This window comes from Notamacropus eugenii, chromosome 2 (genome assembly GCF_028372415.1).
Source record: "Notamacropus eugenii isolate mMacEug1 chromosome 2, mMacEug1.pri_v2, whole genome shotgun sequence".
Classification (NCBI taxonomy): domain Eukaryota; kingdom Metazoa; phylum Chordata; class Mammalia; order Diprotodontia; family Macropodidae; genus Notamacropus; species Notamacropus eugenii.
Genome location: NC_092873.1, coordinates 502,534,055 through 502,550,227, shown reverse-complemented (window position 1 = coordinate 502,550,227; position 16,173 = coordinate 502,534,055). Strand labels below are relative to the sequence as shown.

General features: G+C 37.4%; 1 protein-coding gene across 12 annotated transcripts in view; it reads left to right on the top strand.

Moving 5' to 3' along the window:
- Nucleotides 1-16,173, top strand: part of ZNF644 (zinc finger protein 644) — a 124,198-nt gene that overhangs the window by 93,839 nt on the left and 14,186 nt on the right. For 9 of the 12 annotated variants that reach the window (XM_072649053.1, XM_072649057.1, XM_072649047.1 and 6 more), the window contains 2 exons: nt 6,681-6,783; nt 7,882-16,075. The exons of the other annotated variants lie outside the window; for them this stretch is intronic. In XM_072649053.1, the coding sequence (XP_072505154.1) occupies nt 6,681-6,783; nt 7,882-8,074 (296 nt within the window). In that variant the 3' untranslated portion in view covers nt 8,075-16,075. The remainder of the gene's footprint in view (nt 1-6,680; nt 6,784-7,881; nt 16,076-16,173) is intronic. 12 annotated transcript variants of the gene reach the window in all.

The following is a 16,173-nucleotide window of genomic DNA, read 5'->3' as shown; positions in this document are numbered from 1 at the left end:
AGCCACGCATCTCTTTACCCTGGAATTGCAACCCAGAACTGTGTGTGGGCAACAGAGTTACCAGTCAGTGCCAGCTATATCTGGTGCCAGAAGAGGGTCCCCTGTACTCTCTTTTTGACCAGTTATCTGATACCTTTCCCATCTCTGGGCTGAGCACTCCTGAAGCTGCTGCTGTGGCTGCTGTTGTCACAAGTGTGTGATCTCCAGACAGGCTTTTGCTCCCAGTATTACTGACTTTTCCTGCTGACCTCTTAGGTATTTCTTAGTTTGGAAAATGTCTCATTCCAGCATTTTGTTGGCTCAGCCACTCCAGTATTTGATTTGTGGTGTTATCTTAAAGTTGTTTGGAGGAGGATATCGAAAGAAGTCAGCTGGTTGGCTGTTCCTAATCCACCATCTTGGTTCTTTCTCTACTGTAACATTCTGTTAGGTTCATTTACTCTCATTTATTTAGCCATTACTCAAAGCATCTGCTTTCTTGTCAGGTCTTTACTACCCCAAAACCTGTTGGTGTAAATATTTTCGTGTGGTATATGGAACCTTTTCTTTTGGTCGTTGACCACAAGCTGTTTTTGTAACGTTCAAAACACAGTGCTGAGTACTGTGTACCAATAAAATTGAAAGACTGACTCCTTCAGGAAAGGTTTCCTGGAGGAGACCAAATTTAAACTAAATCTTAAAGAGGAGAGATAGTGAAAGAATCTTTGAAATACACAAGATAGTAGGAGTTGGAGAAGGATTGCTGAGTTCAGGGCGACTGAACTCTTGAGTGCACCAAGGGTGAGAAGTGTGTCTAAAGGCTGAGAAAGCCAATGCAGGCCCTTACTAACAACTCTTCTACCACAGACCAGTCACTTAAGCTTTCTATTCCTTAGTTCCTTTTTCTATCAGATAGGGATAAGAACCTGCAAGTAAGAAGGAGGAGACAAGATGGCAGAGTAGAAAGACCTACTCTAGCTCTCCCACCATAGCCCATAAAAACTTGTATAAAATGACCCTAAACAAATTCTAGAGCAGCAGAAGCCACAAAACGACAGTGAAAGAGATTTCCAGCCCAAGGCAGCCTGGAAGGCCAACAGGAAAGGCCTGTTGCTCCCGACTGGCAGCCCAGCCTTGGCCTAGCTGCATGGACAGGACTGGAGTAGGCTTCAGGGCATGGAATCACAGGTAGCAGTTGCAGCCCCCCGATATCTCAACCCGCAAATGCCAAAGACAGCTTCAAAGGTCAGTAAGAAAGCTCTTTCACCTGGGTGAGAGGGAAGTGTAGTCTGGCCCCAGTCCTAATTCCAGGACAGCAGTAGCCACTGTAGCAGCAGCATCCACTTTTGGAACCCTTGGCCTAAAGACCCTGGGGGAATTAAGTGGCTGATCTGAGTCTCAGTTCTGAGTGGCAGTCCTGGGGGTGAGGAAGAAGTGCTGGCATGGTGGAGCTGGTGGTGACTGTGGAGAGGGAATCCTACTCACAGATCCTGGGCAGATAAGAATGCTTGTGGTTGCTCCCAGACCAGAGCACAGGCCAGGAGAGGCGTAAACTCCTCTCTCTTGATTGTGCCACCTTGGAGGAACTGAGAATTTACAAGTCTCTCAAGTATATATACCCTTCACTTGACAAAGGACTCAAAAGTCAAGTAACTGGCTGGGAAAATGCCCAAAAAAAGGGAAAAAAATAAGACTATAGAAGGTTACTTTCTTGGTGAACAGGTGTTTTTTTCCATCCTTTTGGATGAGTAAGAGCAAAGCATTCCATCAGAGAAAGACATAGAAGTCAAAGCTTCTACATCCAAAACCTCCAAAATAAGTATGCTATGGTCTCAGGCAATGGAAAAGCTCAAAAAGGATTTTGAAAATCAAGTCAGAGAGAGGTGGAGGAAAAGTTGGGAAGAGAAATGAGAGCAATGCAAGAAAATCATGAAAAATGAGTCAACAACTTGCTGCAGGAGACCCCCCAAAAAATGCTGAAGAAAACAACACTTTTAAAAATAGATAAACTCAAATGGCAAAAGAGGTCCAAAAAGCCAATGAGAAGAAGAATGCTTTAAAAAGCAGAATTAGCCAGATGGAAAAGGAAGTTCAAAAACTCACACTGAAGAAAATAGTTCTTTAAAAATTAGAATGGAGCAGATAAAAACTAATTTCTTTTTGAGAAACTATGAAATTACAAAACCAAAGGAATGAAAAAATAGAAGACAGTATGAAATCTCATTGGAAAAACAATTGACCTAGAAAATAGATCCAGGAGAGATAATTTAAAAATTATTGTTCTGCCTGAAAACCATGATCAAAAAAAGAGCCTAGAAACCATCTTCCAAGAAATTATCAAAGAAAATTGCCCTGATACCCTGGACCCAGAGGGTAAAATAGAAAATGGAAAGAATTTATCAATCACCTCCTAAAAGAGATCCCAAAAGGAAAACTCCTAGGAATATTGTAGCCAAATTGCAGAGTTTCCTGGTCAAGGAGAAAATATTACAAGTAGCCAGAAAGAAACAATTCAAGTATTGTGGAAATACAATCAGGATAACACAGGATTTAGCAGCTTCTACACTAAGGGATTGAAGGGCTTGGAATATGATGTTCTGGAGATCAAAGGAGCTAGGGTTAAAACCAAGAATCACCTACCCAGCACAACTGAGTATAATACTTCAGGGGAAAAAAATGTTATTCGGTGAAATAGGGGATTTCCAATCATTCTTGTTGAAGAGACCAGAGCTGAATAGAAAATTTGACTTTCAAATACAAGAATCAAGAGAAATATGAAAAGGTAAACAGGAAAGAGATGCCTTAAGGAACTCATTAAAGTTGAACTGTTTACATGCCTACATGGAAAAATGTTATTTGTAACTCATGAGACCTTTTGTAGTATTAGGGTACTTAGAGGGATATATATATATATATATATATGTATATATATATATATATATATATATATATATATACATACACGGCACAAGTTGAGCTGAATATGAAGGGAGAGTACCTAAAAAAAGTTACTTTTAAATGGAATGTACTAGGAGTAACAGAAAGGGAGAGATAGAATGTAGCAAATCATCTCACATAAAAAAGGGAAGAAAGCTTTTAGAATGGGGGGGGGGGCAGAGATGAAAGGAAATAATTGAGCCTTACTCTCATGGAATTTGGCTTAAGGAGGGAATAACACACTCCATTGGATATGGAAATCTGTTTTACCCTGCAGGAAGGCAAGGGGAGAGGGGATACGAGAGGGAAGATAATAAAAAGGATAATCAGAAGCAAACACTATTGTGGGAGGGAGGACAGGTCAAGGGAGAGAATGGAGTAAATGAAGGGCAGGATAGGACAGAGTGAAATGTTAGTCTTTTACAACATAACTATTATGGAAGTGCATTGCATTGTTACACATGTGTGACCTGCATTGAATTGCTTGTTTTCTCAGTGAGTGTGGGTGGAGAGGGAGGGACAGAATATGGAACTCAAAGCTTTAAGAATGAATGTTAAAAATTGTTTTAGCATGCAACTGGAAATTAAGCTATACAGGCAGTGGGAGTATAGAAATCTATTTTGCAGGAAATTAGAGGGGACAAGGGATGGAAGAAGGGTAGGTAATAGAATGGAGGACAGACTGGAAGAAGGGATGGATGGGGGTGCATGCTGTCCTGGGGTGGGAGTGGAGAGAGATGGGGAGAACATTTTGAATTCAAATTCTTGTGGAAGTGAATGTTAAGATCTGAAAAATAAATAACCTATATATTAAAAGAAAAAAAGAACCTGCAAGTAAGAACTACATCCCAGGTTTGTTGGGAAAGCTCAAGTGATCATGTTTGTAAAGCACTTGGCAAACAGGCCTGGTCCCATGAATTCCAAGATTCATTATTATGAACGATTATTATAAAGGTCTTCCTCTTAGATGGAAGGAACACCAGAAATTTGATGACTCTTGACAACACCCTGTACACAAGAGAGTCCCCTGTATAGTTCTGTGTAATAAAGGTTGTCTGGCTTCTGCTTGAAGATCTCCATTGAAGGGGAACCCACCATCTCCATCCTTCTTTTTGAACACTGGTATTTGTCCAGAAAGTTCCCATACATGGAGCCTGAATTTGACTCTTTGCTACCTGAAAGGTAGTGCAGTAGAAGGCAAAGATGTCACACTTCACAAGTATCATTAGGAAATGTTTAACGGAGTAAATCGAAATACCGCACAAAAAATATTAATTTATGGTTTTCTAAGTCATTATGCAGCCTGGGATACTTTTCTGTTTGAATTTGACAGTACTGGTATGGGAAACAATGCTGATCTGGAATCTGGAAGACCTGGGTTCGAATCCAGCCTCAGTCACTTCACCTATTTGAATGTTAGTTTCTCCATATTTAAAATGATGTGATTAGTTATGATGTCTAAGACTTATTCCATCTATCATCCTCTGAACTTCTTTTTCTTTTTATTACTCAGTAGACCCAAACAGAATAAGTCTTAGTGGTAGCTCTTCAAAAATTTAAACACAGATCTTGTAGCATTCCCAGCCATCCACTTTCAGGCTTCTCTCTTTGTCAAATACTCCCTGGTTTCTTGAGCTTTTCATGTCCTAGACTCCTGGCCTTTTCACTTTAACTATGCTGAGTGACTTTCAGTGCTCTCTCACTTATCAGTGGTCTTCCTAAATTGAGGTGCCCAGAAATGAATACAATATTACCAGTGTGATCTGACCTAGTCAGTATACAGCAAGGCTGTTTCCTTTCTTTCTTAAAAGCTATGCTTTTTTAATGGAGCCCAAAATCTTATTAACTTTTTTATCCTGCCATATCACAATCTGGACTCATTGAACTTGAAGTCCACTAAAACCCCCCCTTTCATACATCTGGTTTCTTTTAGAAACTAAGTGTAAGATTTCCATTTCTCCCTATCCATTTTCATCTTATTTGATTAACCTATCAGGATATTTTGAGATACTGACTTTGTCATACAGATGGTTAGTTTTCCTCTCAGCCTTGTGGCATCTGTAAATTTGATAAGCATGCCATCTGTGCTAATAGAATATAGGCTCCTTGGGAATGAGGATGTTTCCCCCCCTCTTCCTCCCCCTTGCATTTATATTCCCAGAGCCTTACACATAGTAGGTGCTTAAGAAATAAATAAATGCTTGTGGTCCTCTGCTCCCAGCCCCCACTACCCTGACTCATATGGAATTACTGTGCTAAGTCTAACAGTACCAAGTAATGCTAGTTTACTAATAACCTATTTATTAATCAGCAATCTAATTTGTTAATCAAGAATGCTATCAGAAGGGACATTACTGAACTTTTTGCTTCTATTTTAATAAATATTTTATCATCTAAATTTCTGTAACCTAGGTTTTACTTGTTTAGATTTCATTTAGGTCTCTAAAACTGTTGAATTCTTGTATTTCATTATTTAGAATGTCCTTCAGTGGAGAAATAAGAAACTCAGTAAGTGGTAGGTAGAAGCCAGCAACTAACATGAAATGTTAGTTTCATTTTACTAAGTCATATTTTCTGTTAGTATGGTAGTTTAAAGTTTTTGTCTTTGGTGACTTTATGAAAGTCTAGACCAGTCTCCTGGAAACTAGCTTGTGATTGATTTCATACATACCCCTTGTCTCTGTCTCTAACACACACGCACACAGATGCGCTCTCTCTCTCTCTCTCTCTCTCTCTCTCTCTCTCTCTCTCTCTCTCTCTCTCTCTCTCTCTCTCTCTCTCTCTCTCTCTCTCTCTCACACACACACACACACACACACACACACACGACTTCTCTCCACCTCTCTGGTAAGGTGACTGAAGAAAAGCTGTGAGGGGTGTGGAAGTGGGCCCTTCTCCCCAGTTATTTACTCTGTATTATGGCTTTTGCTCAAAAGTAACTGGGTTGGAATTACCAGTATGATTATATTGAAAGACTAGTAGGTATGGATTTTATTTCCATTCCTTCCCATATCATGCTTTTCATTAATTAGCTTTTTGGCCATTGTACAGAAAAATTTTAAGTTACGAACTACCTTCTTTTCCTTTCTCCCTCTTTGCTATGTTAAATCTTGATTCCTTAATAAAATTAAGTTGTATTTTGTAACTTTTATTTTTGTCTCAAAAACTACAAAGGAATAATTGTTAGGTTAAAAAATAAAAAGTAAACCCCTGTACTTCTTTTCCTTCCCCCTCTCCCCGTGTAGAACTAGAGTTTCAAGTTTAAAGAACTAAACTATTAATTGTGGTGTGGAATTCAAATTAATTACTCTTCTTTGTAGTTTAAAATTTTATTTACTTTTTCAGAGATTTGTGGGACATAGAGAGTTTAATAATAATCCAATTAAGTTTTAAATGGTGTTGTCCAGTTGTAACTTATCTTAGAAAGAAGAGAGCAGAATTGGACAGTAGGATTATGTATGAACAGTCATGAGAGATCAGTCTTACTGTGCTAATAGACTAAACAAATGATTCACTGATAATATTCAAAAAAAGTTTTATTATGACTTATACAGTAAATTGATGGCATGAAAATGTCTGAAAAATGCTGTACTGTGAATTTTTTTGAGTAATTTGTCACTATGCTAATGTAGAATCAGTCGTGTGATTTGACTTTTCTGGAAGGAGAAAGTACATACAGGCTTTATTATTTCTAGCATGGACTTTTATAATATTTGCTTTTTAAATATTTGGAGTGTTGAATCTGTTTTTCTCTTCTTTTTTAGCCATAGATAATAAGCAAAAGAAGTCAAGGTCAAGATCTGGAAGTAAGAAAAAAGTATTACCGCTACCTCATGGTGCTGATGATATTTACATTCTGCGATGCAGGTGTGCTTTTGCTTTGCTCTATCACTTAAAACATTTTTTTTTTAAACAAATGATTTTGAAGGAAAACAATCCTCTTGAAAGAAAGGAGTCAGGACAGTAGACAGAGTTTGTGACTTGAATAGAAAAAGAAAAGCAAGAAAAAATGTTTTTTTAAAGTTTGTCAGCAACTTGGGAGATTTGGTCTCGGAACGTACTTGCCCACAATGTGATATTCTAAATGGAAAGTGGATTCTAGACTGACTCCTAAATCCTCCCTTATTGACCCATAATATTTCTGAAATATAGTACATTGAAGATTTAAATTGTACTATTTTTCTTCCATTTTTTGTGTTATGATCTAGCTCTGGGAAACTATCACTTAGAATATTGTTAGAACTATTTTTACATTTTTGGAACTATATTCCCTAGTCTAATAGAAGACAATAGAAACACATTTTTATCCCCCAGACTTTTCTTAAATACTCTTTCCTTTGTCTTGCCTCCTGACAATGATGGAAAACAAGAACTCTTGAGAATGGGATATTAGAATTCTATTGCATTGAGCATGCATGTATTGTGGTTCTGTCCCCACATCCCTTTAGGGAAAATTCAGAGTGGTCATTCAACTTTCATATGTATGGGACACTTGTTTTTGAGAAGTGTGGTGTGCTAAAATTTAGATGTAAAATAATTTTAAAGCCTTCTCATATCCAGTGCGAAAGTTATGTCTCACTGAAATTTTCTTTGTTCATTTTAAATCTTTCCTTTGCTTCATCCCATGCTACTTCATACAGTATTTTGTTTGTCATATCTTAACCTCTTATAATTTATTATAATTTCCCAGGGGGAGGGAGAGAGAGATGGTGGCTGAAGGGGAGAACAACTTGTGTGCATTTTTCATCCTTGCATACCCGGCACTTCTTTGTAGAGTAATTTCCTTCATGGGTTCCAGATTTTTTTTGGCAAACTTCTGCCTTCTGAAACTCTAGAAATTATTTGGGTTAGGGCTTTCTTAGTACTGTTCTGTTTGATTATATTGTTTGCTTTGATCGCACGAGACCTTAACTGAAGGTAATTTATATTGGTGATGAGACTGTTTTGAATATTTTGTCCATACAGGTTTTGTGGCCTGGTCTTTCGAGGACCATTGTCTGTTCAGGAAGACTGGATCAAGCACTTACAGCGACACATTGTGAATGCTAATCTTCCACGGACTGGAGCGGGCATGGTAGAAGTCACGTCACTACTTAAAAAGCCTGCTTCTATTACTGAAACTTCATTTTCTTTATTGATGGCAGAAGCAGCATCATAGAACAAGGAAACCTTTCGAATAACAAATTTGAATTGGATGTAAATTTGAAATACTTTGTAATTTTTTTTGAAAGTTGCTACATTAAATTATCTGTTTATAAGTCCTAAAGGAGAAAAATGGGGAAAGTGAATTACAGTGACATCAGAGCAAATTGAGTACTTTAAAGCAGTTACAGTAAGTAGTCTTTATATTTTATATAGGGTGGAAGATGTGTTTTAAAGGTTTACTAAGTTTTTGTCAGTTAACTAACTGTCCAATATCAATAAGATCATTACATGTAAGCAGCCATTTATCAATTGTTGCACATGGGTACTTAGAGACAGACTTTATTGAAAAATTATGTTCTCTGCAGTGTTACTAGAATCAAGGCTCTGTTTTTCCCCAAAAAAGAGACTTGCATAGTAAAATAAGATAATTATATTTTGTTTGTATGTATGTAGTGTTTTGTACAATACCAGGAACTGCTAACTAAATTCACTCAATTTAGGGCATTAAATATCATGTATTTCATAGTTCAAGAGACTGTTCACTCAAATAGGGCAATGAGTACTATTCTATCTAGATGTGTAAGTGTTTTTTAAAAAATCACATGAAAAGGTTTTTTTTTGTACTAAAAGTGGAGGGAGATTTGTTTAAACAAATATTTCTAAAAGAAATATGTACATAGTACTGGAAATTATTTGTGGTAAGGAAATATTCTTTACTCCAGTTGCATTTCTCAGACAATAAGTGGTGCATCCATGCTACCTCCTACTTTGTCAACAAAGATGCTATTTACCCTTTACATTTTTGTATCATAATAGATTGAAATCTAACTCTTTATTGCAAGACATCCTTTTGTTAATGGACTTGTTTCTTTTTTGATGTTTTACTTAAAATTTGACTTGCTTACAAGACGGTTTTGCCTCTTTACTACTTTATTTAACACTGTAGAAATGTACTACTAATAATAAATGATGTTCACTACACCATTTAGAATAGTTTTCTTCATTTATAATTTGTCCCAAATTTGATCATTTCAGCAAAATTTAATACATCATTTGAAATGTTTCTACATATGAGGAGAATGTTTACAACTTAAATTTTAGGACTTGTTTTGGATGTAATTATATGTACAAAAATTGTGTAACACTATGCTCATGCTAAGGACCGCCGTAATGGAATTACTGAAATAAATGTGCTGTGAGGATAGAAAATATGGTGCAGGTGTCTTGGTCATGATAAATTGTGAATGTTTATTTACAGTGTCTCCAAAAGTGATCTAATTTTTATCCAGTAAATCAGATTTCTTTGCAAATACCAGTTTTTATATTCAAGTACCATTTCATTTTATTCATGTAGGATGGCTAATACTGTAGTTAGACCAAGGATATGCATCGATACTTTCTTTATTTGTAAATAAAGCGGTTAAAATGAGGTGTATTTTGGTAGAGTATATACATACCTCACTGCCAGTGAAGTTGCTTTCTTATGGTATATCTCCTTACCAGAAAAATCTCCAAATAAAAAAGTTTAAAGAAATACAGATGTCTGTAACGTGAAGCATTTATTTTCAGTATTGTAAATCAGCTCATTGGAAGTTTTCCTCCTTTAAATTGGTTGCTCAATAATTCTAAAAGAAATAAATTTTTTCATAGTTCACCATTCTTCTAGAAGAAGCATTGTATTGATGATTATAAAATAACATAGGGAAAGTTTTTATTCATCTTGTAAAAGGGAACACTTTATTTCTTTCAGTAATCTAACAGTCACATAGCATGGCATCAATTTCTTTACCTGTGACACAAAAGTTTGGACTGTTTTTTTTTTTTGGTCATACTAACATACCTATGGGTCTGTGGTTTTCTTTCCAAGTCAAACCTGAAAACCAGAAGCTAAGCCTTCCATTCTTATCCAGTTTGCTTTTTTCTTTTTAATGGAATATATCTTATAGAATCATTTCATCTCTATAATTATTTTTCTCCTCAGATTCAAAAATAAACACTTAAATAGACTTGATGAAATTAAGGCCAGTGGAAATAGAACTTAAATTGCCTTTTATCATGATATTTAGGTAGACTTAAAAAAACCTAATTAAGAATGTGTGTAGTTGTACCAGGATTTAAGTATCTGAGAAAACTAAAACACATTTTCATTCTTTGGCCCCTACTGGAGATGTTGGCAAATGCCTTCTAAATTTACACAAGCACTTGATCCCTAGACCTGTATGGTTTTTATTTAGTTGTGGCCAGTTTTCTTTTAGAGAAACTTTATAGCACTGTGTGAATAATGCTGGACTTGAAGTCAGGAGCAGCCACAATTCCCTTTTTGCCCCCAGCACTGAGCCAAAAGAAGCCCAAAGGTCATGTGACCTCTGGCAGGCAGCGCCGCTGCGCACGAGCCTCGCGCGCCGCCCCCCCCATGGTGGCAGAATTTAGGAGATTAAGATATATACAAAGTGATTCTTGGAAGGAAGACTGTTAGCAGCTGAGGGGGTCTGGTTAGTCTACATGCAGGAGATGGTATACAAATTCAGGGAGGGGTTCCTGGAGGTGGTGTAGGTTTGAAGGGAGCATGTTTTTAGGAATGAGAGACCAGCAGTTTATGTCATGGTATGAAGAATAGAGGTGGAATGTGACATGGAGAAGGCCACATGTAGGCTAGAGGCTAGAGCCTAGAGTGTTTGAAGGAGAGCAGTGAGAGTAAGTCTAAAAGGTAGACCCAACTGATGGAAATTAGGAAAGACTTCAGATGACTAACAGAGAGGAGTTTGTGTTTTTTCCAAGACACAGCTTAAATAACAGAGTAATGTGGTTAAAATCTGTGAGTTAGGAATTTCACTTTGATAACTGGATAGGGTGGGTGACTTGAGGCGGCAAAATCAATTAGCAGCCAACCAGGCGAGAGATGAATTTACATAGGGTGATGGCCATCAGAGTAAAGAGAAAAGGAGATAAATAGGAAAGGTGCTATGGAGATAGAATCAGAAGGACTTTGTCATTGATGCCATGAGGCAGAAGAGAGTGGGATCAAATTGAGTGACTGAAAACCAGGTGATGGTTGAGATTTGGTTTGTTAGAAAAGTTGAATTCTTTTGCCCCATGCCCATTCCCCCCACCCAAATCTGGAAGCTGGTGTTTGTTTCATCACAAATAGTATGTAGCAATGTGGTTTTTTTTTTGTTTGTTTCTTCTCTTTCATAGTTGTATTGTTTCTGTTATATATGTTTCCTATATTTTTCTTTAAATATCTGAATCCCCCGGAAAGAATAATGAATGATGCTCTACTGAAGTACTTAAAAATTATTAATGCAGTACTGAAAAATTATTAATGCCTAAAGATTCTGAGGCTATAATTTTATAGTCAAGTGTTCTGTTGAAAAGTTTTAAGACAAGATTGTCAGTAATAAAATATGTTCTTTAAAATAAGTTACATTTTGTTAAAATAAGCTATATTTTTGTTAATGAAAGGTGAGTAGTAAATTTTTAGTGTTAAAATGAGCAACATTTTAGAAATAAGGTCATAAGACATGATGTCTGTTTGCCCTGGGCAGGATTTGAAAGTTGTTCCCTTTTATATGTAAATATATTTTTATTGCTTCATTATAGTACTCATGACTTATAAAAATATTTGGACTGAGGAAAGTTGGCATTTTTGTCCTTTTAACTAAGTGCATTTAAGAGGAATATTAAAGAAGCCTCTTTGTAATCATCTCTACAATTACTTCCCCCACCTTTGCCCCAGGCATATTTTCCTAATTGTTTAGTGTATTGCTATCTTTTTCAGTAACATTTAGAAAATTGACTTTTTTCAGCACTGATTACCAAAAGAGAAACTCTGTAAACATGTCTGTGTCAAACTAGTGAATGTAATCTTTCCTGATATTGCATTAGAGTTAAACTTAGACACCAAAAAAATCGAGCATTTTGTATATTGTCTGGTAGAACATAAAAGGTAATACTGACTGCCCCACACACCATGCCCCTGCCTCCCCCCTCCCCCATTAATGGGTCCTGATATCTGCCTTTAGTTATGACAGTGGATTTGATTAAAGAATTGCTTTTTTTCAAAATCCTTTTTGAGCTCTTCCATGGCCTGAGCCCATTGGGTGGGCTGGGATACAGAAGCCTTGACTTCTGCGTTTTTCCCTGATGGTAAGCATTGTTCTTCCTCATCAGAAAGGAAGGGAGGAAATGCCTGTTCACCAAGAAAGTAACCTTCTATAGTCTTATTTTTTTTCCCTTTTCTGGGCATTTTCCCAGCCAGTGACTTGAGTTCTGAGTGTCCTCTCCACCCCTACCTCGCCTCCAGATCCGCCTAGCCAGCACTTGGGGTCTGAGATTCAAATGCTGCTTCCCAGCCTCAGGGCTTTGGGTGGGGGCAGGGCTGCTGTTCAGTGTGAGATTAAGTTTAGGTGCTCAGGTGGGGGCAGGGCTGCCTCACAGGCTCAGTTCCCTCAGGGGGTTTATGCAGAGACCTTCAACAATGGATCCAGGCTCCTGCCTGCTTGGGGAGCCTTGGTCTGCTCCCGCCTCCGCAGCTGCCTCCCAAGGGGGCCTGAGTTATGGGGGCACCCCACTCCCCTCTCGACCCGCCAAAGAGACCCTCTCACCGACCCTTGTCACCTGTGGGTGGAGGGACCCGCGCAGCTGCTGGAGATTCTGTCCCTGAAGCCTGCTCAGATCTGCTCCTTTTGGTGCTGCGCCGCCGAGGCAGGGTTGGGCTCTGCTCCGGGTCCGGGGCGCGAGGGACCTTTTGCGAGAGGTTTTCAGGCTCTCTGGAGCAGAAATCTCATCCGCTATGTTCTGTGGCTTCTGCTGCTCCAGAATTCGCCCAGTGGTTCTTTTTTTTTTTTTTTTTTTTTTTTTACAGGTATTTTATGGGCAGTGGGTTCGGAGGTAGCATATGTGCGTCTTTCTACTCCACCATCTTGGCTCCACCCCAAGAATTGCTTTTTTTTTAAAGAAAGTATAGTTGACCTTCTGCTCTTTCTCTGAAAAATTTTTCTCTAGACAACCAAACCAAATAGGATTGGAGAATCTGTGAACTCGGCAAGTCACTTCAGTCACTCTGGGCCTTCACGTCTTCATATATGAAAGTTGGGCAGTATTATTTTGATCATAATTTCTGAATTTTATTCAAGCAGACAAGTTATACTGAACTGAAAATTTATGACAGTCTCATATCTTCATATTCTTAATCAGTGTTGGATCTGTTCATTTGTTGTTCCTTATTGTTGTTTAACTACCTTTTCCATTTACACATGTCCTTGAGGATCTTTTATGCTTTGCCTACATGTCATCATTAATAATGTGATTTAGCTTATTTGTGCATTCCACATAGCTCCCCATCTTATTTTGAGTCTCCTGGAATCTTGATTGTTTAGAGATTATATATTTGTTATGTTATATATACATTATATTTATGCACATTATGTGTGTTATATTACAATATATGTCATATTATATATATATTTGATGGGACATCACTGGAAGAATATTGATGTCTTAAAAAATTAGTTTTTGATTTTAGGGAACAGTTTGGGATTATTGAGAGGCCTGCAAAGCTACTCAATTACAAGCCTTACCACTTCCTTCCTCTTGTTAAATTTTGGGCCCACGTCATTATCTGTCTGACTTTTCTATCAAAATATTTGTCCTCCTGGACAACTACATATCAGAACCTGCACAGAGGACATTTGGCATTCACTTGCAAATTTTCCTTTCTGAGTTTTTAGGTCAAACATTTTGAGTATTTTAGGATTTCATTTAGACTTTTCCATAGCACATTAATCATCTAGTCCCCAAATACCATTGTCTATATCTAGAATATAAAATAAACATTACTAATTGTGGTGTAATGTTGTCAGTTTACAATAAATAGGGGAAAGGTATGTGACTTTTTTGGTGGTGTTGGGACATGAAATGAGTAAGGGAAGAAAATGCATTGATCCTGACAATTACCATGCTTTCTTTCTAGTGTGTTTTTTGACTCCCTTCCTAAATGCTTTGGGGAGACATATCATTTTGAATGGAGGGCTAGATACCAAGAATCAAGAGCTAGGTCCCATTGTTGACTCTGATAATTGGCTGATTTGACTGTGGACAAATAACTTCTTGTAAAGTCCATAAGTAAATCTTTCAGACTACAAATTATAATTCTACTGGTTTGATGGAGGGGTTTCACATTTCAGTAAGATCCTTAATGTTTTTAAGTCACATAACTTTAGCACATATAGCTTCTTACTTCTTCCAGTCCTGTTCCTACCTCCAGAATCTGCGTTATGAATTACCAACTGGTTTAATACTCTTACCACTTTAAGGGAATGGTGTGACATCAGTAGAAAATTGGGAAGATGGGTCTGTTCTCTCATTCCTAATTGTATGTCGCCCATTTATGGGAAGACTGCTGAATGTATGGAGGCTGTAAAACTTGGTAAGAGCTTGTTTTTGTTGAATGGGGTTGGTGGTCTATTTTTTCCTGTTTGGGGGATAATACACCCATTAAAATTTATGCTAATACATATACAAGTTATGTTTCCATCTTTTGAAAATGAGATGAAAACAGTTTCTAAGTACTAAGTTTGTTATAAAACAAGGTGCATGCCAGTCTGCAATTGTTTTTGGACAGCTTTGTAAATCGATTTGTATTGTATGTTACTCAAAAAGTGGTAAAACTCCTTTTACATGATTTCTAATCATAAGTACTTGACATAATTCATGAAAACTACAATACTTTAATACATGTTCCATCAAGAAAAGTAAAATATTTTGAAAAAAATAAGCTTCCCAGGGGTACTGCTAAAAGTTAGCTACATGTTTATTTGTTTTTGTCTGTTATCATGCCTACTCATTTAGTTTCCTAATTTTTTTTTTTTTGAAATATTTGCTAAATGTTCTTAGCAGGTAATATTTATTACTATTCTGCTTTCCTTGTGCCCTGATGACTAGGTGATCAACCTAATTATTGAAAAGGTCTGTTGCAGTACTGTTTCAGAATTGGAACATGATCTCCTAGAGGTGAAAGAACATTACATCTGAAAATGATTTTTTGGATTTATGCTTTTGTCATTATGTGTTGAAGTTGTAATTTCACAAGAAATCTGTGGATGCGAACAATAGCATTACTAATGAAAGCATCAGTTATTTGTGCTAACTTCCCACCCATAAGAAAAATACAGATGAGGCCTTCAATTTCTTCCATCTTTTCATTAGAAGCCTCATGTTTCTCATATACCTTTAAGGATCTCTCTTGCCTCTATTAGACATCTGCTACTGTCATATTTTCTTCTTGTGAGACAGCAGGCAAATGGCCTTCTCCAAGACCAAAGCCAATGTTCTTTGAATGAGCCATCAGGGGACACAGACAACCTGCCATGGGGTTGAGCACTTAAACGCTTCAACAAGAAGTGACTTCCTACTAAACCTGAGGATTCCATATGGCAACAAGGGCAAAATTCCACCCCAGTCTGTAGATTTTTTCTGGCACTTTTCTCTAAAACATTTACTTGTGGCTATGAATCTGGAAGGGCAGTATGATATCTTTGTATTCCCACTGACTAGCTCAGTGAATAACCCATACATAGTAGGTGCTGAATGAATGATTGTTCAGTTGTCATTGAAGGAGGCTCATGCCTCACTCAGCTGTGTTTTTTGTAGGTGATCTCTTAAGTGTTTAAAAAATATCCCCATAAGACACCAACCTTTTGAGTTTACTTAGAACTTCTCTGAAATGTATTTCTTGGTGTGGCCTAGTTTACTATGGCCTTTGATCAGAAGGGGGCAGTTGAGTGGGTTTGCGAGAGTTCATCGGCTTAATTTATCTTGTGTCCTGCAATGTAGTTAGATACAGTATGTTTGGTGCTGATTTATCTTATGCAGTCATAGAATCTTAATTCAGTGGATTAATAGAAATAATTGAATGATCACCCTGCCATTTTGTCGATTTTCAGGTTTTTCTGTCATTGAAGAATCAAGAAAATAATGAAATGGCTCACCATCTTAAGAGACAAGATCAGAAAAGGTGTGGGCTAGGGAGGGGTGGTAGTAAGAATCTTCCTAAATGGGGATTCATTCCTAAAATCAAATTGAGACCTGGCAGGCTGATTAAATGACTTTACT